Source organism: Polistes canadensis, unplaced genomic scaffold (genome assembly GCF_001313835.1).
Source record: "Polistes canadensis isolate GaletaPanama2010 unplaced genomic scaffold, ASM131383v1 scaffold_55, whole genome shotgun sequence".
Classification (NCBI taxonomy): Eukaryota; Metazoa; Arthropoda; class Insecta; order Hymenoptera; family Vespidae; genus Polistes; species Polistes canadensis.
Genome location: NW_014569602.1, coordinates 562087 through 587339, shown reverse-complemented (window position 1 = coordinate 587339; position 25253 = coordinate 562087). Strand labels below are relative to the sequence as shown.

At 31.8% G+C, this 25253-nt stretch overlaps 1 protein-coding gene across 1 annotated transcript in view; it reads left to right on the top strand.

The window, feature by feature from the left end:
* LOC106785674 (acetylcholinesterase-like) overlaps positions 1 to 22815 on the top strand; it is a 127501-nt gene extending 104686 nt beyond the window's left edge. Inside the window, exons 4-6 of the mRNA XM_014746314.1 lie at positions 13732 to 13895; positions 18677 to 18834; positions 20657 to 22815. Coding sequence (XP_014601800.1) covers positions 13732 to 13895; positions 18677 to 18834; positions 20657 to 20820 — 486 coding nt within the window. The 3' untranslated portion in view covers positions 20821 to 22815. The remainder of the gene's footprint in view (positions 1 to 13731; positions 13896 to 18676; positions 18835 to 20656) is intronic.
* The last annotated feature ends 2438 nt before the right edge of the window (positions 22816 to 25253 follow it).

Genomic DNA, 25253 nt, shown 5'->3' with positions numbered 1-25253 from the left:
GTATTTCTGTCTCTTTATCTTCGTTGTTTTTATTCTTTTTTATATATGTTGAACGTGAAAGAAATAAGAAATTATTTGGAAAATGAAACCTGACGTTTGTTTTCAAATGTAAAACATTTTTTTACAAATCTCACCGATATGACAACTGCTAATTTATTTTATTTAAAGTAAAAAAAAAAAATATAAAATTTATTTGTTTTGTTTTTTTTTTGTCAAATAAATAAAAATTGATAGGACAAAAAGAAATATACGAAAATAAAATGAAAAATAGTATGGGAAAGCTTTAAATAGTAATTTTCGACTTAAATTTAAAGTCGAAGAGCAACGCGTGGCCCGTAATAACGTGACTCGTATGTTACGTCTCGCATGGTAAAGTTCATGAGCTTTAATTACGTATAATCTCTGTTATCCAAGATTTATACGGCTTTAGCCGAGGTGCAAATTGCTTTTTTCTCGGGGGCTTAGCGCGCCAGCGAGGATTGAAAAACGTGCGCACGAATTTGTGTTAGAGAGATAGAGAAAGATGACGGATAAAGTGGCCTCGCGTTACGCGGAATGTGGAACAAGAAGTGACAGAAAGGGGGAAAAAAATAATAAAACATAAAAAAAAATACGCAGTACATATACGCATGTGGGATAGAAAAAGATTAACGAACGTTATCGAGTTCCCCACCTCCCAGGTTTTTTCTTCTTTTGTTTTTTTTAACGATATGCGAAAGAGAATGGAAACGTCTCGTAGAGCTCGTTGTTATATAATATTTTAATCTGAACGAGCGAGCAAACGAAGCAACACGAAGATAAAAGGGAAGATAATAATTAAGAAGAGTAAACGGATAATTAGAAAATGATTTTATCTATATTTTTTTCGTTTGTTTTTACCTTGTTTTTCTTCTCTTCATTTCCTTTCTAGCTTTTAATGTTTTTTTTTTAAAAAAGAACACGTTTATTTGAAATGTTTTATCTCTCCAATTCTCTCTCTCTCTCCTCTCTCTCTTTCTTTCTCGTGTTAACTTTTTTTATAAACGAAACGAACAACTCAGAATAGGAAAAATAATTATTGGAAAACAGGTAACGAACGGTTGGTATGGATTTACTCGGAGTGCAACGAGCTTTCGCGTACATTTTTTACTTTCTGTAAAGATTTAGTATACACCATTGCAATTATCGATATACGTTTGGACTAATATTATCGTAATTACAGATACTTTTTTCTTTTTTTTATAACGAATAATCATGGTGGTAAAACGAAGTCTACCGAAGCTTAATTTTTTATAATTGCCAAAAGAAACCTCCCCCCGCCCCCAGAAAAAAGAAAAATGTTTCGAATAATAGAAACTTCATTGAAAAATTAACCACAATCATTGTCGTATTTCGTAAACGAATTTGTTAATTAAATTTACGTACGCAATCGTTCGCGTTTACGGTTTATAAGGAAAAAAAAAGAAAAAAAAATTTCCCTTTTTTTGCTTTTTTCACTTATGTTAGTTAGAAGGATCATTATTTTTCCTTGTCTTTTTCGAGCCCTTTAACAATTATGCAAGCAACAACCCTTTGGTCGTACCCTCTTAAGGCACCCTTTCCTCCCTCTTCTGAGTAGTAACTGGGACGTGAAATGCGCATAAGCGAAATGCCGCGCGGTACGTAGAAACTCGAGTAATTAGCGGAGGAGGTGATTTATCAGAAAGCGGAGAAGGAGTGGACTGGAAGTAAAGAGGATGTCGTTATTCATGCGCGCAAACCGTAATCTTAATAACGCTCTTTCCTATCTAACTACTCTAAACGCGGAAATCGAGCTTTTTACTTACGTGTATTCACGCGTATATGTGTGTACACTCGTATGCCCATTTTCACTCTACACCACCATGCTTCCCCTATTTTCTTTCTCTCCCCTTTTCGCTTATTTAATATATTTATCATTCTACGAACGTTATCGAGACCATACAAAATCCATATTTTTAAATGCACACCACTGATAATCTCCTATTTAATAAAAAAGCACGGTTTTTATACAAAGCGATTTAATTAAATTCAACAAGTTTTATACAATTTTAATACAATTTGGATGAAATTTATAATCGAAAGAGAGTTAAATGGATTTATTAAATTTTCCTTTTTAATATATTAGAAAAACAAAACGACTATAACTGAAACTCTTGGATCATATTTTGTTATACAATATTAATTAAATGAAATTAAATATTTGATACATACAAAATCTTATTTTTTTATCAACAAAGACGCAAAAACTAATTTTCAACTATAATGCACGAACTCGTGCAGAAAATTTAGGAAATAATTGGAAACGGAGAAAGAAACCTGAAAACGCTACAAATGGAAACATAAAAGTAGGGGATTATTTAAACGTGCTTTAAATGAGAATTGCGGGTACAGCTTTAGATTTGAAAGAAAACGTATCTTCGTTTGATGGCATTTCGTTGAAAAAAATCATTTTCATTTCTTCGTATTTAAAATAAAAAATATACGACAAAAGGAAAGAAATACAAAATGAGAGAAAAAAGAAATAAGAGAAGTGAAGAGAAGAGAAGGTTTGCAAGTTTGAGTAGCATAAAGATCGAGTAAAGTGTTCTCGTGAATTTGAAGTACCGACATTACAAAAACGACACTGGGGAAACTGTTAATTAAGCGCTGTCGACCGTTTATTTTTCCCTCGGGATATTTTTACTCTGAATATAGGGAACATATATATTACCTTACGCGTCAGATTTTACGATACCTATTTCATCCGATATTATTACTTTTAATCAATCGACATTTAAATCGCATGGGATATCACTCCCTTCTTTCCTTTATTTCTATTTATTTTTTCTTTTCTCTTTTCTTTCTTTGCCCTTGCACATTATTTTATTTCGTTTTTATTAACAATTTCTATTTACACGTATTCGTGTATGCATGTATGTATATAGGTATTTGTGTATGTGAATGCGTGTGTATAACTAACAATATACAAACATATTGGATGAATTAATCGATTTCCAAATGATTTCGAATAACTCAATCGCGAGAAATTTCAACTACCAATATACACGCTCGCGCGCACACATATTTATATGTACACATATACAAAACGAAGGGAAGGTATCGTTAACCGATGTAAATCGTATTGTAAATCTGGATCAATGATTTCAGTTTACGACTAAGCGATGATACGGATCGCGTCATGTAGATAAAATCGATAGAGTACGCATGCGAATATCGGGTATTTGTAAAAAGGGATGATTCTGCTACCCCTCCTTCTTTTTTCTCCGTTCCTCCTTCACACACGGCGAGTGAAAGGCTTTAAACAAAACCAGACCAGGAGGAGAAAAAAAAAGGAGAAAAAAAAAATGTTCCAACGAAAAATCTGCAAACATATAATATATAACTTTTCACTTACAAATAAACCTTGTCCGTATGCTTCCATACATACGTTAGTACTGTCTATGGGAAATTATATTTAAATTTGATGGGAACTTTAGTATTAAGGGTTAAGAGGTTAGGGGAAAGATAATGATTATTCATAATTGGGAGGTGGTGTTTTTGTCTTGTTTTTTTTTGGTGGTAACAATAGACGAGAGGTTCATCAGAGTAAATCACCGGAGGTGGTAAAGGTCGATCGAAATTTAATGAATTATGGAAGGCAATGGTAATTTCTGTTTACCAAGCAATGTTACACAAAGCTAATTCTGTTTCCCAGGTTAGTCGATCGATTCGAGAGATAGCCCAGTTGCTAACAGGGTAGGAGTAGCTTTATTCGGTTACACGTAGTCCATCCTCTTCAATATATCACCTTAAGGTATACGATTTCTATGGTTCCTGGATCTTACCGACAAAAAAAAAACAAAAAAGAAAGGAACCAAATAACAAATTCAACCGAATTCGTTTCTTTCGACTTTGAATCCAAGAGAGAATTTTCCTTACTTTTCTTACTTTTTTTTCCCCTGTTTTGTTTCATTTTATTTTCTTTTTTTCTCCTTCTAGTATCTGTTCTTTCAATTTCATCGTTTTTTAATTCACACAAAATCACTCTCGATTGGCTGACCAATTTCATTAAAAAAAAAAAAAACAAATTAAAAATACACGTGGCGAATGTATGAAATTGCAATAGGAAAAATCTGAATATTGGTTAAAAATATCATAAATAATTCTCTTTAACGAAACAGTGATTATCTCTTTTTTTCTAACGATACAACTTTATACTAATGATTTGTTTGTTGCTCTAATTGAAGTGTCCCACCCGAAATATACTATTGATTGATAATTTTTTTTTACAAATATACCTTTTCAGAAAAAATTCACTTCCAAACCTTGACACGACTAGTTATTTATAATTGATATCAATGTTGACAGTATTAGTTAAATGTGTATACGTATACTATAAATAAAATGTTTCAGGACAATTGGATTCTCGTTAGTTCACATAAATTGTTTCTAGTATCATCCCATTGACATTCTCTCGGGCTAGGGAATTGCTAGGGGGTTGCACTTGTTCCAATATGGACAACAGCTGTTTCCAGGAGTGCCTCTTAATTAAAAAGAATGAGCCTTGCTATGCCGACACACCAAACTGCCATTACCTTCACCCAACTTTTGCATACCTAAATGTTCTATGTATAAGTACTCACCCTATATGTACTTATATATATATATATATATATATATATATATATATATGTGAAGGTGAGAAAAAATTCGAGAAGTGAACAGAGAAGCAGTGTTTTTTGCTGATTAGTATTAGAAGTGTGTGCATCAATATTTCTAGAAATATCGATAGACGATTTCCTTATTAGTACTGTTAAGGAAATGTTATTCTTTATTTGTCGCGTGTGGTGATATGAGTGCGAGTGTGTGACAATTTATTGTAGAATGAAAAAGATCAAACTGAACTTAATGTCGATGTGTGTACAGCACACATGTAATGTATGTTCTTCTGTTTCCTATATTGACAAAAACTGCATTTAATTTTGTATTATATTGGATTTAAATAATAAATAATTTTCTATAGGTAAAAAAGGTGTATTAAATATAATATATGATTTACTTAAATAGCACAAATTGTTTTTTGCAATTAACTGAAATGTGAAATTTCGAAACAACAACTTTCCTCCATTATTAAAATTTGACAAATCTTTTTTATATTAATATAATTTTATTCTCTCTCTCTCTCTCTTATTTTATATTTAAACCACGCATATAAAATATATTTGAAGAGTTTTATTTAAACGTGAAATTTTGTAGTTTAACCCGGGAACGGACATGGTCGAAACATGTTTCGAGGATTTCGTGCTCGAATGTAAGTTTTCAGGGTTGGAAAGTAATTCAAAGGAAGGAGATAATAATGACGTCGACGTGCGAGTGCACGTCTGGCATAGCTGTTAGATAATTATTAGAAACGACAAGAGACAAAAGCGGCGGGGCTGGCTCGCATTGGTATTAACGAGTCGCGAATTAGCATCGAAATCACCGCTCGCTTTAGACTATTTCGTATCCGACTAACTAGGAAATGCTTTTACAAGAGAATCCCCGGTGATAAACTGGTTACATATACCTTTATTAACTGTACTTCTACGCGTATAATTGATTATCAAACTCTCACTACGAAACGAATAACCAACCACCACACCCCGTTTTCCACCTACCCTCATGCCACTGACGAACTTTATAATACAATTATATTTACACCACACGAATTTTATTTATTTCATTTACATACATATCCTACTTAAATTCCAACCCCTTGACCCTTCTCAATTAACACTTTACAAACGTACAATATTCATTTTCGACAAATATTACATCCATTTACGAATAAATACGAAATACGACAAATATTTAAACCGTAGCATCGATTTCCTAGCATTTTTCTTTCTTTCTTTGCAATATAACCAAAAAAAAAAAAAGAAATACTTTTACGATTCGATTATTTTCAAAAGCAAATATTTCGTGCAAACGCGAAAAAATACGTTTTTTCGATTGGATAGAATTTTGATTGAGTTTCTATCGAATTTCTTTGGAATAAATAAAAGTTTATCTTATGCGACGATTTTTTCCTGTTTTTTTTTTTTTTTTTTTTCATCGATCGTAGCGGATTTTCATTTCTTTTTTATCGGATTTCTTCGATGACGATAACACACACACATACACGAAGTAGAAGCAGCAGCAAATTCGTAACTAATCAAAACGTCCAAGAAGAACGTTGGAACTATTCGAGAATTACGGAAAGGCTTGGGAAAAGAGCCTTCACGGGTTCTAGCAAGAAAGTTGGAAAAGCAATCAGAATCCTTTCGTAGGGATATTCAATTATGATCCTGAGGCGAGATAGCTCCAGTTCGTCTTTCGTTCAGGGCCGAATAATAATTCGAGATAAATGGAGCCGCAGCTATACCTAAGGGATAAGAATAATTAAAGAGAGCCGATTGATGGGCGTTGAAGAAGTCAAAGCGAAAGAGAGAGAGAGAGAGAGAGAGAGAGAGAGAGAGAGAGAGAGAGAGAGAGAGACAGAAAAATCCTTCTCTCTTAATTTGGCTTTCGAAGAAAAGAAGAGAAGAAAATCGAAAAACTTGATAAAGGGATGTCATTTTTTATAAATGAGAATACATTCAAGTTCAACCTCGAATTATCGATCTTAGAAAATTAACATTTTGACTGTATAAATTAACAAAAAGAGAAAGAGAAAGAGTTTTGAGATAAGTTTGCTTCATTATTTTATAGTTATCAAACTTTTGCAGTAGTCTTATTGCAATACATCAATCGATATTTTTCAAACATTTCTAATACCATTTCCTAAGTTATAAGAGATCAAAGGAAAATTATCGATTAACTTTAAACTTACCTACAAACTCTTCAACTCAATTTTTTCGTTATATTAACGTGTGAATATTTGCATCGTAAAAAATATCAAATTGAATTGAAAATATTTATATAATATTATTTTAATAATTCGTAAATTATAGATATTTGAAATCTCTCGTTAAAATCAATGTCTCTTTTTCACATTTAATATGTTAATTAATAAAATAGAAATAATTTTCGTTAAAAGGTTGCCGAAGAATTTGCGTGACGTAGTCTGGCAATTTGATACACAGTTAGGTTTGCTAGCTACTATCCGTTATTATACTACCATTGGACGAACGTTCGACGATAGTTGATAGAATGAAATCCATTAGGCGAATGCCACGTGAACTCAATTTCCTGCCCTTTCGTTATTCGCATCGTTTATCTCGAGCTTAGCTCTACTCACGTGGGACAAGACGCATTTACGACTTAGGCCATTTAGATTCAAGGACGTTATCGTTCCATTTTAATAAGATAGAAATTATTCAAACAATAGGACCATTCATCGAACATTCCCTAAAAAAAAACAAATCACTTAGATCGAAAGACATTTTGACATTATTTTAATGAAAATAATTTCGTATAATTAACAAAATAATTTGTTCCGGCACGCACGATAAATGAATTATAAGGAAAATAATATTTTAATATTGAAAATATATAAGAGAGATGTTAAAAAAGTAACGGAGTGTTAACGTTATAAAATGTAAAAGGTAAAAGCAGTAGGGATCAGATGACCAACGGTGGAAGTAAAGTTGCACTTTGCTACGTGTTTAAATTTTATTAATGTAATCCATTGAGTAGCGGATTAATGTCTTTGGCAAGCCACAATCGTGTGCCAGCTACTTGCCTAAGGGTATTTTGCATGCTCGATAATGGCATTCCCCATAGCCTACGAGCTATGGCTCGTGCAACACAACGTGCAACCTTCAACGTAGAAACCCATTTAAATAATAAAGTGCCCGAAGCAAATTTGGAAATCGTCAATCTACTTTCAACCGTTATCTTCTATCTATCCATGTATAGTTTATATGTGCAAGATATTTCAGAAAATGTGGACATGACTTCTGGACGGGTTCTTGATCTGGACGTTATAAAATGATACATCCGCGAAATATACAAATAAAATGAAATAAAATAATACAAAAAAACAACAAAATCACACGAATAAACCATTTGATTTCCTATTTAACAGTTGGTCATACCATCCGGTTTCTCATTCGTTTACAAAGAATATTTCTAACGATTGACATTGAATTTGATTCGATGTAACTCTTTGATATCATGTTTTTAAAAAAATCTACAAAACTGATACGTGACATATCTTTTTTCGTGTTAGCGAAAAATATATGGTATTGATGGTATATCAGTTTTTATAGTTCCAAACAATTTTTGAATATATTTTTGTAATAAAAGAAAAACAGTTTGAACGAAACTAAATATTGTTCCCGTATTAGGTTAAAAACTTTTCAATCCATCCAGTTATTCGCAGAAAAGAGAAATCTTGCGAAATACTAATGATACACGAATACTTATGTTCCACTGAAATTTCGCCATTCGACGAATACTCAAATCTTGTAAGTTACAAAATACTATAATTAACTTTTGTTTATTTTTATTGCTTACTACTAGTGTTAGTGCGTTATATGCAAAAATATATATATATATATATATAATATTACAATTAATAATGTAAAAAATACGGATCTTTTTTTTTCACATACTTGCTGTACGAATACTTTTGTTCCCTCACTATATATTTAAAGAAATTTAATAATAGTATAATATAAATATTCATTATAAATAATTTTTAATAATTTTTCGGATAATTTCTTTATTTGTCAAAATGATTTATCAACGCATTAAAAACTGAACAATCAACTGACGTGACAGTAAAATCTATAAGGTATGACAGAGAAAAGTCGGACGAACTTAAAAGAGATTTCGTGTTTGAAAGGAAAAGAATCAAAATTTATGGTTATAAGTATAAGATAGTAATGAACGTTTTTCGAGTAATGGTAGGTAGTAGGACTTTCTAGGGTTATAACAATGGTGGAAAGGTAACTTTGGGAAAGAACGATATAAGTCTTTTCTACTTTTCTCTCTCTCTCTCTTTCTTTTGGTTGATGTACGATCTTGGACAAAAGTCTGGTTGGAATTTCACGAGGAGAAGAATAGTTACAACTGCTTTCCTTTTACCAAAGCTATGAGTTTTCCGGTTCGTGGGAAAGCTACTACATCTCAAAAAGTTTGATTACCCCTATCGCACAGTTACTAACCTTACCAACCTTTTACGTACTAGATATATATAAACGTATATATATAAACACACACACAATATCCTTTAAAAGAAATCACGAGTTTCGAGAAATATATATATAAGCGTAACGACTTTTACAAAATATTAAAAAACGAGATTAATAAGAAATGGAAATATTCTACCTCGTTGTATTTAAAAGTTGGCAAAAATTTCATAAATAACGCTATGCGATATCTCTTTTATAAAAATGAAGAAAAGAACGAACAAAATTTAGCTCCGGTTATTCGTAATTACATTAAATGTCTGACAAATTTTAATTATAAATATGAAAGCGGTAGGATTAAATGGGGGAAGAAAAAAAATAAAAATTCTCTTATTCTTTCTCTTTTTGTTTCTCTTTGAAAATAAAGAAGGATAGAAAAAAGTTTGGAAGAAAAGTGCGTGAAAACTAATTATCTGTTCGTCGCGGTTGGCTGCATAAGTAATTTAACGCTCAAGACTTTTCGAACTTCTCGTCTTCGCGTCATTAAATCGTTTTCCATTGAGAGAAAGAAAGAAAAGAGAAAGAAAAAAAGAAAGTAGAAGTAGAAGAAGAAGAAGAAGTAGAAGAAGAAGAAGTAGAAGATAAAAAGAAAATAAATGAGGTTTGGTAGAATACTCGTCGATGTAAAACTGAAGGCAAGTGTAACCATACCGTTTTGCAGGAAAGAACCGTCAACGTTACTTACTTTTTCAACCGAGACGAGAGTTTGGCTAAATGGATAATGTTACTTTTGCTGGGTTCGTAAAGAGAGTTAGCGCGTCTACCTTTTTTCTTTTTCTTTCTCTTTCTTTTTACCCCACCCCTTCTCCACCCAGTAGTGGGTAGCAGTACCAACCATCCATCCAACCATCTATTTTTTTATCCTACGACTCTTAAGTTCATCGAAAAATTCCAAAGAAAATTTTCCTACATTCTTTTCTTTTCTATTTTCTTACTCTATTTTCTATTCTTCATTTTATTTTCCAGGATGTTTTGATGTAATTGTAATTCATTTTTAGACGTAAAATCAATTATCATTCATTGAAAAATTCAAATGAATTAAATTTGAATGAACTGAATTTTGAATTGAAATTTGAATGAATTATCTAAACTTTAGTTTTTACTTTAAAGTTTTTTCAATCTATTTCTTTAATCCTTTTTTGTGTAAAATCTTTTTAAAAAATTAAAAATAATTATTCTCAAACAGCTTGCATATTTTACAATTATTTTCTATTTAATTATCGTGTAAGGTCGTATAATCAAAATGATCATTATCATCTAAATGCTTTTAAATGTACGTGTATAAATTGATAAGCATATAAAATAGCTATACACACACACTCTCTCTCTTTCTCTCTAATAATTACATTTTGTATACCACATAAATTTAACTTAATTACTTTCCACTTGGTTATTAGCTTTTAAATCGTTCCTAATTAATTTTCTTGTTAAGCTAATGTTAATCTTATTTATCCGATGACTTATTACTTTTGAATATTTTAAATGTTACAATCTTCCACTCCAATAAATAATACAATTAATCATCTTCTTCTTCTCGTTTTAAAAAAAATCAGAATTAAAAAGAAAAACAAGAAGAAAAATATTCAAACAACTTTAAAACACTCGTAACATTCATTTAAATCATATTTTTGAATATAAAAATATCTGTAAAAGTGAGTATGTGTTGTATGAATTATAGTATAAAAAGAAAAAGAGAACTTTTTTTTCTTTTAAAAATGGTAGAGTATAATTTTCTAACTGACTGTATATCTCGCAAGAACATTCGTAGAAAATGGACCTCGAACGTAGCACGAAAAATATTTTCATCCTCCGAGATAATTTACACGAGGGAATTTTACTGGTAGTACACAAGTATTTCTGTGTGTATATGTGGGAGGGTATAAAGAAAGATAAAAAAGTACAATTGCGTATCGTTGCAATTGGTCTCTTTCTCTTTTTCTTTCACTCGACTTTAAACGGTACTACGAATATAATAAAAATGAAAATATTTTATCAAGTATGAAGAGAAAACGAGAATGATGACAAGTAGTCAATTGGTCTCTCTCATATATTGCACGTGATTGCACGTGTTTGATCATTTGTATGGAAAGAGATAAATGAAGGTAGACGTGGATCGATGAACGATGGTTACGCGATAAACCATGTACGAATTTATTCTCACTTTGTTGTAGGGTATGCACGATGCACACGATGTGCATCAACTTATACATGTTTTTCAATTGACTTTGTTGTAATTTTTCTTCCTGTCTTTTTACGATACTCACTGTGATAATATATATATATATAGTAAAAGAAAAAGAAAATTCGATGAATGATAAAAAAGAATGAAAAGATACGGACAAAAAGATGAAAATTAAATATCGATCTGTAGAATATCTTAAAAGAGAGGAACGATAAATAAATAAGATTATAATATAAAAGGTTAAAGAAAAGTAATGAGAAAATAGAGAGTGCACGTGTGTACGATAGTACAAGGAGTGACAAATAAAAGGAACTTGCAAGAAGGTCTTACGTGTGCGTCTTACGAGAAACTCGAGTTTCTTAAATTAAACGTCAATCTAGTGGGACGTAAAGTGAGTCGGTAAAAGGGCGAAAGAGAGAGAGAGAGGAAACAGCGAAGAAAGACGGAATATAAAAAAAGAAGACAGGAATGGCAGGGAAAAATAGAAAAAAAAAAAAAGGAAAAGAAAAAAGAGAGAGACAAAGAATGAAACAAAAAAGGGTAGAGATTCGCTTTTTGAAAGGATAAAATTTTCTTGATCACTCTTTCTCTCTCTTATTTTGCAATTGATGGATTTTCTTCAATGAAAAGACAAGCAACAAGCATTTTACCTTTGACAGTTCGTCAAAAATTTCAGCAAAGAGTTTACTCGTTCATCGTCCCGTTCTACTTTGCAATCGTATAACCGGAGATTGGAAAATACTTTGCCATGAGCATCGTCATTGCTACAGAATGAGTAAGAGAGAGAGTTCTCTCCAGACGTGGGATTTATGGAAGAAAGCTATTAAATTTATTACGCACGATTGGGCTCAACGAGAGATTATGATCGTGGAAGATCGAGGGTCGACCGATTGAATAATGAAATAATTTTCGATCGTCGTTGTCGTTACGATCGAGGGTGTAACGAATTGCGATACCTCGATGTAACTCGATGGTTCTATAATCGCGGGAGCTTACCCACACACACAAACCCACCTTCCCCCTCCTTATACATCAACTTTTCGTCTTATAATTCTAGCGTTTACGAATGAATATTAATTTTGACCTTTTGCCAAGGTCAATCGAATCAATACGATTTTATCTGTGTCATATCATTTACGTAGTTTCTATTACGAATTTTCGTCTTATTAAATCAAATGTTATCTGGATGATATTGTTAACACGAGATAATTTTATTTATTTGCATATCTTATTGAATATATTCATTACTTTTCGGATAGTAATATAATTTACAAAATTAGTAATAATTGATAATAAATTATTATAGTTATCATTGAATATTCATTTTTGGCTTAAAAGTATTTTGTTCTTAATTATATACATATTATTTAATATTTTTATAACATTTATATTTAGTAAGGATAATTTATAGATTTCAAATATTATTAAATAACTATAATTATAATTATAGATCTCTAAACAAACGGGTTGTCGTTAAAATAAAAAATAATGATAACATCATTAATGAGATTCTTGCAAATCATTTTAAAAAATAAAATATTCTTTCTCTCTCTTCCGAAAAAATAATATAGAAAAAAGACATTTGATAGTCGTTCTAAAAAAACATTTGTTTCTCCCACCAAGTGAAAAATCGTATAGAGAAAAGGAAAAATGATTCGTGGTTGTTGAGTTTTTATCAAAACAAAAGGTTTTCCGAAGAAAGATCTAACGTTGAATTTACATGAAGACAATGGCTTTCAAACAATGGCAGATATCTTCGTTAAATTCTTTCGAAACTTTGCATCGTAAAAGAAGAATTCGACGTTAGAATCGTGGAAAATTTAAATGCAATGAATTATTATCTTTCCACAACTCTTTTTTCCTTTTTCTTTCTTGTCCTATATGGATGAGAATACTCAACAATTTTTCCATGACATACGAAATATATTTCTTCTAATGTTGAACAAAGAACCACATGGCCCATATCTGAAACATGTTCGGCTCTGTTTATCGTCTTACAAATGGGCACATGCATATGCATGCATGTATATGTGTATGTAAATAAAATTATTTGCTAAAGAAAATAGGATTAGGTTTAGGTACTATCGAGAAATGTAATTCTTTGAATTAAATAAAAAATGATTTAATGTGTATAAGCTTGATAAGAATCCAAAGTTTTATTGGCACTCGCCTAATTTGCTAAATGTCTTGGAAGATATCGTGACATTTTAGAGAACTATTGGAATAATCTAAATTCGAATAGTCTCAGTCGTGCATGATCACGACCGTTTTTCTATATAAATTAATTTTAAAAGTCAAATAATTTTCTCTTTATCCCAACAGGTGTGATTTTCTCTTTTCCTAATTCTGTTTCCATTCGTAATGTAATTGAGCAAATGGCTATTTGATAGAGCGAATGAAAAATTGTGTTTACAGAGGACAAGTACCAATCTCTGGGGCGAATGGATGGGCGTGATGCACGGGGATGAGATCGAATACGTATTTGGAAATCCTTTGAATATGTCCTTGAAGTATAGCGAAAACGAGAGGGACCTTTCCGTTAGAATGATCAAGGTTTTCTCCCAATTCGCAACCGACGGGTAAGTGGACTTTTTAAATTTCCATATCTATTTATCGTTGGAGTTCAAAATCTTATCTCCCTTTAGGAAAATATAAAAAAGAAAAGGTACTTTAATAAAAATATGGCAAACGATTTCATTACATTTCTTCTTCCATCCGACGATTCAAATTTTCCGTTTTATCTTTTAACGAGATTATAAAATTATAATCCATAAGAGATTCAAAATATTTAAATAAACATAAATAAATTTCTCGAAAAAGTTCTTCGTTTTATATTTGAATTGAAAAATAAAACTAGAATTTTCAAAGAGATCAAAAATGTAGAAAACAAACAAGGATAATTGTGCTTGTTGTTCAACAACATGAACTTAAATTCTCCCAAGCCCGTATTTAATTTCCTAACAAACAACGTGACCGAATATAGATGGAGAAAGGGTATTCCAACAATTCACAGGACTAACTCGTGCACTACGAATTAATCGAAACTTCGAGGTTTATCGCGCAACTCAATTGATTAAAGGAATTTCTATTGTCCGAAATATAAATTGGTAAATAAATTTCATTCGGGTTGGTATACTTTTTTAATAAATTTCATATAAAACAAGTATATGGAAATAGTAGTGGGTATATACGTGGAATAAACCAAATTTGGAAGACAAAATAAAGGAGTAGATTCGCAGGATGCTTCAAAATAAGTTGACGTAATTTAAAGGATAGTTTCAGTACGATAAAATAAGAAACAAAAAAGTTCCTACAACTATTAAAATTGCAGGAGTTATTGGACGACAAAAAAAATGGCTACAATTCGATCATATCGGGTATCTGAACATTTTTTATTTTATTTCAGTGTACTGAAACCATCCATGAAGTTATGCTCATATATTTTGAAACACTCTATACATACATAAATCTTTTACAATCGAGCCAAAAGTAGAATAGCAATGAAACATTCCAGGTCGAACAGTGAAAAGAGCGAAGCTAGGAATATGGCAAGAATTTTATTGGGATGTAAGTTTATTATGACCCATCTTACGATCCCATAAGAGATTCAACCATCCAAATAATATCGTTCTCTTTTTATTTTTCTTATCATTTCGATTTTCTCTTTCCCAATTTGTAAACATTTCCCAATTGTAAACATTTCGTTAGACTAATTGACAATATAAGTTTCTTGGTTTCACTAAAAGGAATGTTAAACGTGCTAGAAGTGCAAATATCTATTGAAATATTTAATTACCTTGTGGTAAGATAGTTACTTTGATACAAACTTTGTGAAAGATACGCTTCAAATATACCCATGCACGTGAGAGTGTGTGTGTGCCATACATTCGTATATATCATACGTATACAGATACATAGAGGGTGTAACAAAAGTAAGCGATGAAACTTCAGGAATGAATATTTCATACGTTCAGAAGAAAAATATGTTAGAACGTGGAATTGGGAAATGAAGCATTTCTGACTTATCAAACTTTCATGCATTATCTTATTATTAGTATACTCCAAATATGTTTATTTTATTTTACTTCAATTGAATCTGAGACACATTATGTTTAAATATGAAACCATGCGTTGTTGAATTTTGTATTTTGCATAATATATTTAACACTCACAAGTGGTATTACCCTATTTAAATTTTCAGCAAGTGTTTCATGTTTTCTAGTAAATAATAAACATAATTGGATTGCAAATGAAAAATATTTATGTATATATTAATATTTTTTATTATATTTAAAAAATTTGATGTTCATTTTTGTTATACCCTATATACGTAAATAAATTGTTACGTGTGGTATCAGTAACGAATCCTAACTTCGAATGGTTTACTTCGTCGAAAGCTTATCCACGATACTGTTCCGAAATAGAAGCTTTAAAGGATTACGATTCTAGCAATGTCCTGTTACCCTGCATCAGAATTAACTGTGTCCAGTCACTAACAGAGTGATACTACGTGTTACTACGAAGCAAGCACCAACGATAAGTTCTCGTTGTGAGATTTCGTGAAAATGAATCGTCCCGTCGGAACTTTGTATTTGCCAAACGAACATTGTCCTGTGATTGTAAGTTTATTTTAATTAATTACTACAAGGACAATAATTATTCAAGTATTAATATTTTTGTTACGTTAGTTGTACTGCTAGATTTTCATGAATTAATATTTGTGCATTAGTAATTGTTTTAATATTCTTTTACAAATTTTTGATGAATTTAAGCATACATTTTTATGCAATATTTTACGTATTCAAAAAACATTCAAAACTATACAACTGTATTGAAAGGAAAATCGCAAATACTAAAACACTTGACAGTAAACAAACATAAAATTATAAATACATAATTATTGACTGACCCTAATTTATTTGATTCTTAAAATACTTGTCTTGGATATTAAATCACGAAAATGATACTCTCGAGAATACTATAAGAAATAATAATAAATAAAGCCGATTTAAATGAACGTTTAACTTTGACATTAGACAGAACGTTAGCGATTAGTTGCACGCAAAGAAACGATAAACTAAATTATCAATCTTACTTAGACTGAAATAATAATCTTCTTCGAAAAGACACATTATCAAGACCGTCCTGTATAATTTCAATGAAAAATGATCTACCACTTTTGACACAATAATTTTAATCGATAATTCATACAATTGATTACATACCTTTATGCACACGAATTCACTTACGTACGCACGCATTGACTTTTTCATTATCAAACCAGTAATTTTTGTTGAATGAAAGAAGATATATATTTTTTTTCCTACTTCTTGCTTTTCATCGATCGACGCGTTATTTATCTCATAATGTAGGATGATTAATGACGGGAGCGAACGGCGAGACGAATGAAAAAAAAAAAAAAGAGAAATTGAATAAGGAGTCTACGAGAGACATGTGATTCAAATGAGAATCTCTCCGAAGTCAAGAAAAATAACCTTTCTTCGAGGAATATTTAAATATAAATAACCGTACATACATCAAATCTAATAAAATCTGATAAACTAAAAAAATATAAAAAACTATAATTATAAAGTACATTATATAATTACAATATTATATTATATAATATATTATTCATTTGATAAAATAAAATCAATGAAAAATTACACAAACTAATGTGATCGTTAATAGAATAAATAATATTTTCCAATTAATAAAATCTACCAATAGATTTGCGCGTCAGAAACCGAGGAATCGGTCTTCTAAGAAATCCGTTTGGAAATAATCTATCAAGTTGAAAAATAGAAATAAATGATTAGTTTCTCTGGTAACGAGCATCGAGCAAGGAAAGAACGAAATTATTTTTCGAGTATAATCGAACCTATAAATGTTTTTTCTCTTCCTTTCCCAATATATTCGAACACATACACACGTATACGTATACTGATAGATGAGAGAAACAAACATAGTTCATAGTCGAGATAATCGATACACCAAGAGCCAGTAGAGTTGGAATTTCGTGGCATTCCTCACTCCTGTTTCCCAGTCGCAAGTGTTTACTCTTGAAATTAACCAAAGCTGTCTAAATCGAAGCAAAGCCACGAGGTTCTGATTGCTCTACTGATGAAACCCAACGTTCTCCGTGTTCCCTTTTCGCGAACTGAATACCCATATTCAAGTGTGACGTCTACTAAACGTCCACATTCATAGAAATTGAAAGAGAAACTCATATAGTCTTTGGATTCTTCCAATGAAAAGCTTATTATCTCTGAAGAAAAGCAATTTTGCAAGCTACGTATAAATCAGTGGTCTTCAAATTGTATTCCACGAAATTCTGGAGTTCCAAGCAACGTACTTAGGGGCTCAACGAATTATTGTTTCGATGTATGCGGGATGTATACGTGGGTGCGTATGTGGGTGAAATAAGCAGATCGACAGTTTAAACAGTACTATAGAAGATCATGGGTATAATTAGTTATATGCATAGGTGTGTAAGATAAATCAATCGACAATTGAAAGAAAAGTATCATCAAATATTTTTTACACTAATACAAATTTCGTGAACGGAAAAAGTTTGAAGACTACTGATTAGCAATTATCGATGCTAAAATTTGTCTATTTCCATTCGCTGACATAACTGGGATCACTAAGATAATTCCCCAATCTCCGACTGAAGTAGCTTAGTCTTCGACTTTATTGATCCTTATGCTGTGGCACGCACGAACCTTCCCTATCTTAAGCTTTATACACCGAAAGGAGAACCTCTTTGATGCCTTAGAATGTTTATCCCAATCAACTTCCTTCCTCGATAACCATCCTAGCTTCTCGACAATCTGCTTAGTTTCAATTTATAAATGATCAATCTTTTTCTTTATTTTTATCCGTATTTTATAATATGCAAATGAATTTCAAAGAAATTCATTTTGCTGTTTTCTATTTTACTAATACACAGGGTGTTCATAAATTACTCCCCAACAATATTTAAAAATATTAATTTAATGAAAAAGAAAATACTCGAAAATTTTGGAGATCGTACATAACCGAACATTTTCTCATTTGCATATTCGATTAGAACTTATTTCTAAGAAATTTCGAATGTTTTTTTCTTTCTCTATTTTCCTATAATACGCAATATATTCAAAACAATAACGCACAATATTAGGGATATTATTTATTAAATAAAGTTTGACAAATGACTGTAAATAACACGAGCACTCGTGTTTTCTTGTTTTTTTAAATTCAAATCAAACAAGTGAAATTGAACAAAACGATTCGGAATAAGAGAAAAGTAACAAATATGATATTACGGTATATGAAGTAACAACGGAAAGACTAATATTCGTTGAATTATTTCCATTAGGAAACCAACGGAAGACGAGAAAGTATGGCCGCCATATTCGAGAGATCGACCAGTATATTTCATTTTTAACGCGGAGAAAAAAGGGCTCGGAGAGGGACTGCGCACGACGTCATGCGCCTTTTGGAACGAGTTTCTACCGCGACTCAAAGGAGTACCCGGTATGTATTAAATATATACACTTACACATACGCGTACACATAAAGACATAGAGCAATGCATATACAGAAAGAAAGAAAAAGAGAGAGAGAGAGAGAGAGAGAGAGAGAGAGAGAAAACAGGAGTTTACGTGCCGTTGTCAACACGATGCTCCTTTTATTCAATTTTCTCCTGAACGAAAACTCGTCAAAACCTTTTCGTTCTAAGGACGTTTATTTTATGCTCAAACTGTTCGGTCTTTTCCTTTGTCCATTTCTATGCCGAGAATAAAGGATTAAACGATCCTACTTAATTACCTTAACCCTTGAGAGAGCTTTACAACGTTGCTGCTGCTGCCGCTGCCGCTGTTGTTGTTGTTGTTTCTGCTGCTACTGTTGCTGACATGCTTCTCTCTCCCTCTCTCTCGCACACACAATCTCACACTCTCTCTCGTTTTCTTTCCTTCCTTCTCCCTCTCTCTCTCTCTCTGTCTCTCTCTTTATTTTACTAGCTAGTAAAAACATTTTCAAATCGGTGAACCGAATTAATTAGAGCTCGCGGAGATTCATCAAAATCCGCTACTTCAACAAATTCTTTTTCTATTCTAGATTGCCAAATCGATCATTCTCATTCCTTTTAACGAACCTTAACGAACATTAACGAACTACGATCGATCGATCCTTTTACACCCAAACGACCAAGATTATCCTCCAATTTATTTTTTTTCCTCTCATACCCTTTTTATCAACGTAGTACCTGTTTTCTCGATTAAATCTCTATTTCGTTTTCCTCAGAACAGCCAAGAGAAGCCACCAGAAGCTTCGATAACGATAAACAAAGTATATTTTTTGGTATACACGTTTATGTGTATGTGTGTGTGTGTGAGAGAGAGAGAGAGAGAGAGAGAGAGAGAAAGAGACAAAAAGATATAAAGCATAGTTTCGTTCGACCAAACGGGTAGATCCGTGCAATTTCATATTTTTGTTTAATCGGTACATTTCGAATTATGGAAATCAATTGTTTATTCAACGAAATGAATGTTGACATTTTCTCTTCCTTTCTCTTTCTCTCTCTCTCTCTCTCTCTCTTACTCTCACTCTCCCGCATGCAAAAGAGAGAAACATTTCAAAATATAAATGTAACTTTATAAAGTTTCAAACTTACGATATCCTTTTTCATTATCATTCAGAATTATTTCAAAGCTGTTTAACAATGATCATTAAAGATTAACAAAACAAAAGATTATTAATATTAATTAATAACAAAGCATTGGCTACGCATTTATTTAACCAACCCTTCCATTAACTAACAGTTTTTTCTAATTCCCAAACAACAAACATTAATTGCAAAAGTAATTTTTATAAAATCTTCGATAATTACCCTTATACGAAATATATTACACAATTTTGAAATATTTTATTATTTATTATTATTGTTTTGGATGAAAATAAATTTGTAATAGGAAAAATTGCTTATCGGACGATCCAATTGAAAAAAAACGTTAATTATTACATCGTACGTTTTCCTTCTCTTGCGCAAAAAGAACAAAAAGCGAGAGAAAGAGATGGAAAGCGAAATGGGAATATGCAGTTTTTTTTTTGCTCTTTTTTTACTCTTTAAAATGAGACAGCAAAAGAAAAAGGATAAAGGAATCCGTTCTGTTTTATCTTCGAGAAGAATACGGGACAGGATCTTTGCATTAGCATATTAAAACTCACTTCACCATCATCTCCCTGAAAATCAACCTTTTCTCTCTTTTTTTTCTATTTAACGGGCGATTAAGTAAATATCTTTATGGAAACCCGTTTGAAAATGTTTGACCTTCTTGTTTTTATTATTTTCTAGATCCAGTACCGGAAGCTTGCAACAGCGTGATAGCGTCAAGCGTATCTGCGAGTGGAGCCGATCGACTTATTTATCGAACGAATACACAAAATATTCTACTTTTATCCACGGCCACAGTTACGTCCATTTGGACGATGATACTTTTACGAGTCGCGAACGGCTAACCGATTTTAAGTTTTCTTATCAAACTCTAATCTAGCACACAGAGTTCTCTTACCCTCGATTCCAATTTTTATTTGATCCTCTTTTTCTTTCTTTTTTCTATTTCCTGTCTTTGAATATTTTCTTCCTTCTTTTGTTTTTCTTTTTCTTTTTCTTACTCGAGATCGCTAGCTAAAATAGCCGAGAGTACGAAATTTTACTCGCAAAGGGGGGAAGACCGATGCCGCGTTGTCGCGAAAAATGTTGAGAAAATATCTAAAACGCAAGATAGAATAAAAATGAAAATACAAATGAAAAGAAAAGAAATGGAGATAAGATGAGAAGTAAAACAGAACAAAAGAGAAAAAGAAAAGAAAGGATTTTGTTCACGTCGGCCAAAATCTCTTTCCCCTTTCTCGCGAAAGATTGAAAAGAAGAAAAAATGTGAGAGAAAAAAGACAAAAAAAAATGAAATACCTAAAAAAAGAAAAACTACGAGCTTTTCTCCTTCGCGAGTTCTTCGGTTGACTTAAAAAAAAAAGAAAGAATATCTCCTGTTTTCTTTTTTTGTCTCTGCGCGTGTGCGTATGTGCGATGCGTGTACGTGTGTGTGTATATAAGTGTGATAAAAAATAATGTGCGAAGAGAAAGCCTTTGCGGCCTAGAAGTTAACTTTCGATCGAGCGTTAAAACTATGTCGAGCTTTATGAACTATTACCAAATTAATACCCCCGTAACCACCACCACCGCCACAACCCCCCCTTTCCCCGCACTTAAAACCTACGACCGCGAATTACGCTGCAATATTTCGACGATCCCGGTTGAAAGATTATGAAGATAAACAATAGATTTAAACTATTTCTTCTCAACAAAAATTACATATACATTTTTATTTTTTAGCAAACAAAAAGTTAGATAATAAAACAATTATGCTGTGTGAATTAAAAAAGAAAAAGGTAAAAATTTGTTTCGATAATTACTACTCGACCTCCTTAATTTTATTCTACAGAATTAAAAAATCGTCGTACGATTTCAAAAAAATAATTAAATGAAAGATGAATGAGTCAGTCAATTAAAAAGAGACAGGAAGAGAGAGAGAGAGAGAGAGAGAGAAGGAGATAGGTAATTTCGATCGTCGTCCGTTCTCGATTCGATCATTTAACATATCGAATTAATTAATCGATTATAACTGAAGAACGTGTATGATATTTACATATGTAAATTCACAAAGTCCTATATGAGTTGCATGAATGAATACACTTGTGTAAGTGCGCGTCTGTGTATTTAGCATCGAGAGAAACAGTGAGAAATATATAGAGAGGGGGAGGGGAAGGAAGAGGGACAAGAAAGTTGGTTAACCGCAAATGAATAATACGAAATGCCGAGGTAGAAATCGAATCGTCATTGAAATAATGAAGAAGATAAATAGCTTTGGAAAGTGACAGAAGCTTCGTGGAAGACCGACGTGATGCGATGATCGTCTCGAGTCCTCTGAGAAGAAGAAGAAGTGAAGTGGGTGGAAAAGAGGGAGGAGCAGGAGTAGGTTTATGAGAGGTGGGAGTGAGGGGGGAGGAAGACCGTAATCCGTAATACGACTTGAAGGAAGCCGATAATTTGTTCTAGCAATGCTCTACTGACTTCTTCTTCTTCTTCTTCTTATTCCTCCTCTTCTCCTGTTCATATTACTATTACTATTACTAATACTACTGCAACTGGTACTATTACTAGTATTATTATTATTATTATTACTACTACTGCTACTTTACCATCACCACCTCATCCCGTTTTCATTCCCGTTCTACTCTTTTTGCACCATTTCTTTCTTATTACTTTCGAATACCTCGAGGAATTCTATTCGTCTTCTATCATTTTCTCTCTCTCTCCTTTTTTTTTTATTATTTTTCTTTTGTTTTCTTTTTATCTTACTACTCTCTGTTTTTTTTCTTTTTTGTTTTTCTTTTTTTTTTTGAAAAAAGTTGCTGACGTAAACAGGACATATAACTCTTCGTCCTGGTAGTCTCTTGAAATTGAAGGAATAAGTCAAGAATCGAGGAAATAAGGTAGATAGAGAGACTGAGAGAAGAGAGGGAGGGTCGAAAAGTCGACGGTGAAGGCAAGTTAAGAGCAGATTGCTGTCTTCCTCGAAACTTAAGGATATATTCGGAGTAAATGGCACTTGGTTGCTCCGGATTTTATAAGATGGCAAAGAAGGGGAAAGATAAAAAAGAAAGAAAAAAGTCAGTGAAAGAGACTAAGAGAGTAAAAGGGAGCACCCAAAATCCTCGAGTTTATTCATCGGCCTGGAAACAGTCCTCAATGCTCTTACTCTTATTTACTTTTCTTTTCTGTTTTTTTCATCTTCATTCCTACTCCCTTTCTCTCTCTCTGTCTGTGCATCCATGTTCCTAAAAATTAATCAACGCGTTTTTTTTATACAATACTTCTTTAACAACTCTCCATGTTCTTATATCTCTGACTAATTTTGATTCTTTGACCACTTAGAAACTTGTTGATTTCAACTTCATTTTTATTTGGAAATAAAAGCAAAACGATTGAGCTATAATAAAAGATTTTTATTAATGTTTAAAAGCTTTGCCACACAATTCATTGGATAATTTGCATAATATCATCTCAGAGACAAAAACGATATAGAAATAAAATAGTTATCACTTTTTTACAATCTAATCAATTCCACGAATTTACTCGAGAACGGACGATGAGAAATCGTAGGAAATTAGCAAAGTAAACGAAATCGAAAAGATAATATTGTAAATATTATGAGAAAATATTTCAAAGATTTAATCAATCCTTTCTTTCGATCGATGTGATCGATGGAAAGAAAAACTTTTCCCCCCAACCGCCGTAAAAAAAAAATTTCCACCCTATAAAAATCCATCTCTTTCCCACTTTCCCCTCGTTTCTTATTTTAATTTAACTTTCGATTGAAACGATCCTCCCACGACCCGATTGATACTACGTATACTAATTTTGTTTCTCTACAAAAATTTGTGTGACAAACCAAAAACAAAAAAAAAAGATAAAACAAGAAACGCCTCTTTAGAATTAAACACTAAAACTCACTGCTTTTATTATTCTTCCGTCTAGGATAGGGAAAAACTAAACGTCGATAGATAAGAAAATTCATTTGAGAAAGAAGAGGAGGTTCCTCTCTCTGTTATTAATTTATCAAATATTAATAAATATAAAAATATAAATATAAATATATATAAATATAAATATAAATATAGATATTAATATAACTATAAATAAATTACGTCAGAATATAATAAAAAAAATAAATTTAACAGAGCTTTATATATACCTAATTAAAAAAGTAGGTAAGATGAGGATATAAATATACATGTAAGTGTACATACATATTATATATACAGGATATTTCATAATACATTAACGTAACTTCAAGGGTGGTTTTAATAATAATTCGGAAACAGGATTCATTTTGCGCATAAGATTGTGTGCAATTTTTGTTCTTATTTTTAGCATACTAAACCACCCCACCCCCCTGAAGTAGTGCTAAAGTATCTTTAAATACCCTGTATATTTATATATACGCACACACATATATATATATATATATATATATTTACACACATACACGTAAGTATGATATGTGCGTGAAAATGAATTATCTATCATTGTATCTATCAAATGACATCAGGCAAATGAAACGACATAGGCGTAGGATTTAGATGCTAAGGTGTCGGTGTAATTTTTACGCGTTCTGGTGATTTAGGTCGAAACAGCGATTTTAGATAGAAATAAAGAAGAAGAAAAATGATAGAGAAAGAAAAGAACAAATTCTATAAGTCAAGAGGAACGTGCCGTCGGGCACGTTGTAAAAATTAATTTAAAAAGAATACAAAAAAAAACAAAAAGGAGGGTTAATAATACCTGTAGTTAGAAAAAAAGGGCAAAGAGTTAAAAGTTTGTCGCTAGACAGTCATACATTTTTTGCAAGAAGAATAACACTTTTCTTTCCTTTTTTTTTATTTGTCATAATAACATAAAATTATGATTATTTAAATAACATTTCTTTTTTATTTCCAACTTTTTTACACGGTTCAACGAGTCAATTCAAATCGTTATTCTCAGTATTATTTCTTGTAATATTTTTTTCTAATTAAAAATAAATTCAAAATTGTGAAAATTGTTTCGAAATAATTTGATGTATTTTACAAATGTATGAAAAATTGTCTTCACGTATTATTTTATTTTCTGTTATTTAAAAAATCGATTCGAAATAGCAGAAGTGTCGTTAATTCAAGACGCGATCGTAATTTCCTGAAGGGAAGATAACAATCATTCGTTTTCTCTCTCTCGGAGGGGTTGAAGGTGGTGGAGTTGGAATCAACTTACAATTCATTGCGTAATTCCACGTGGCGTACCACGAAACATTGCTAGAAGATGTAATCACGAAACGAGATACATGCCACGA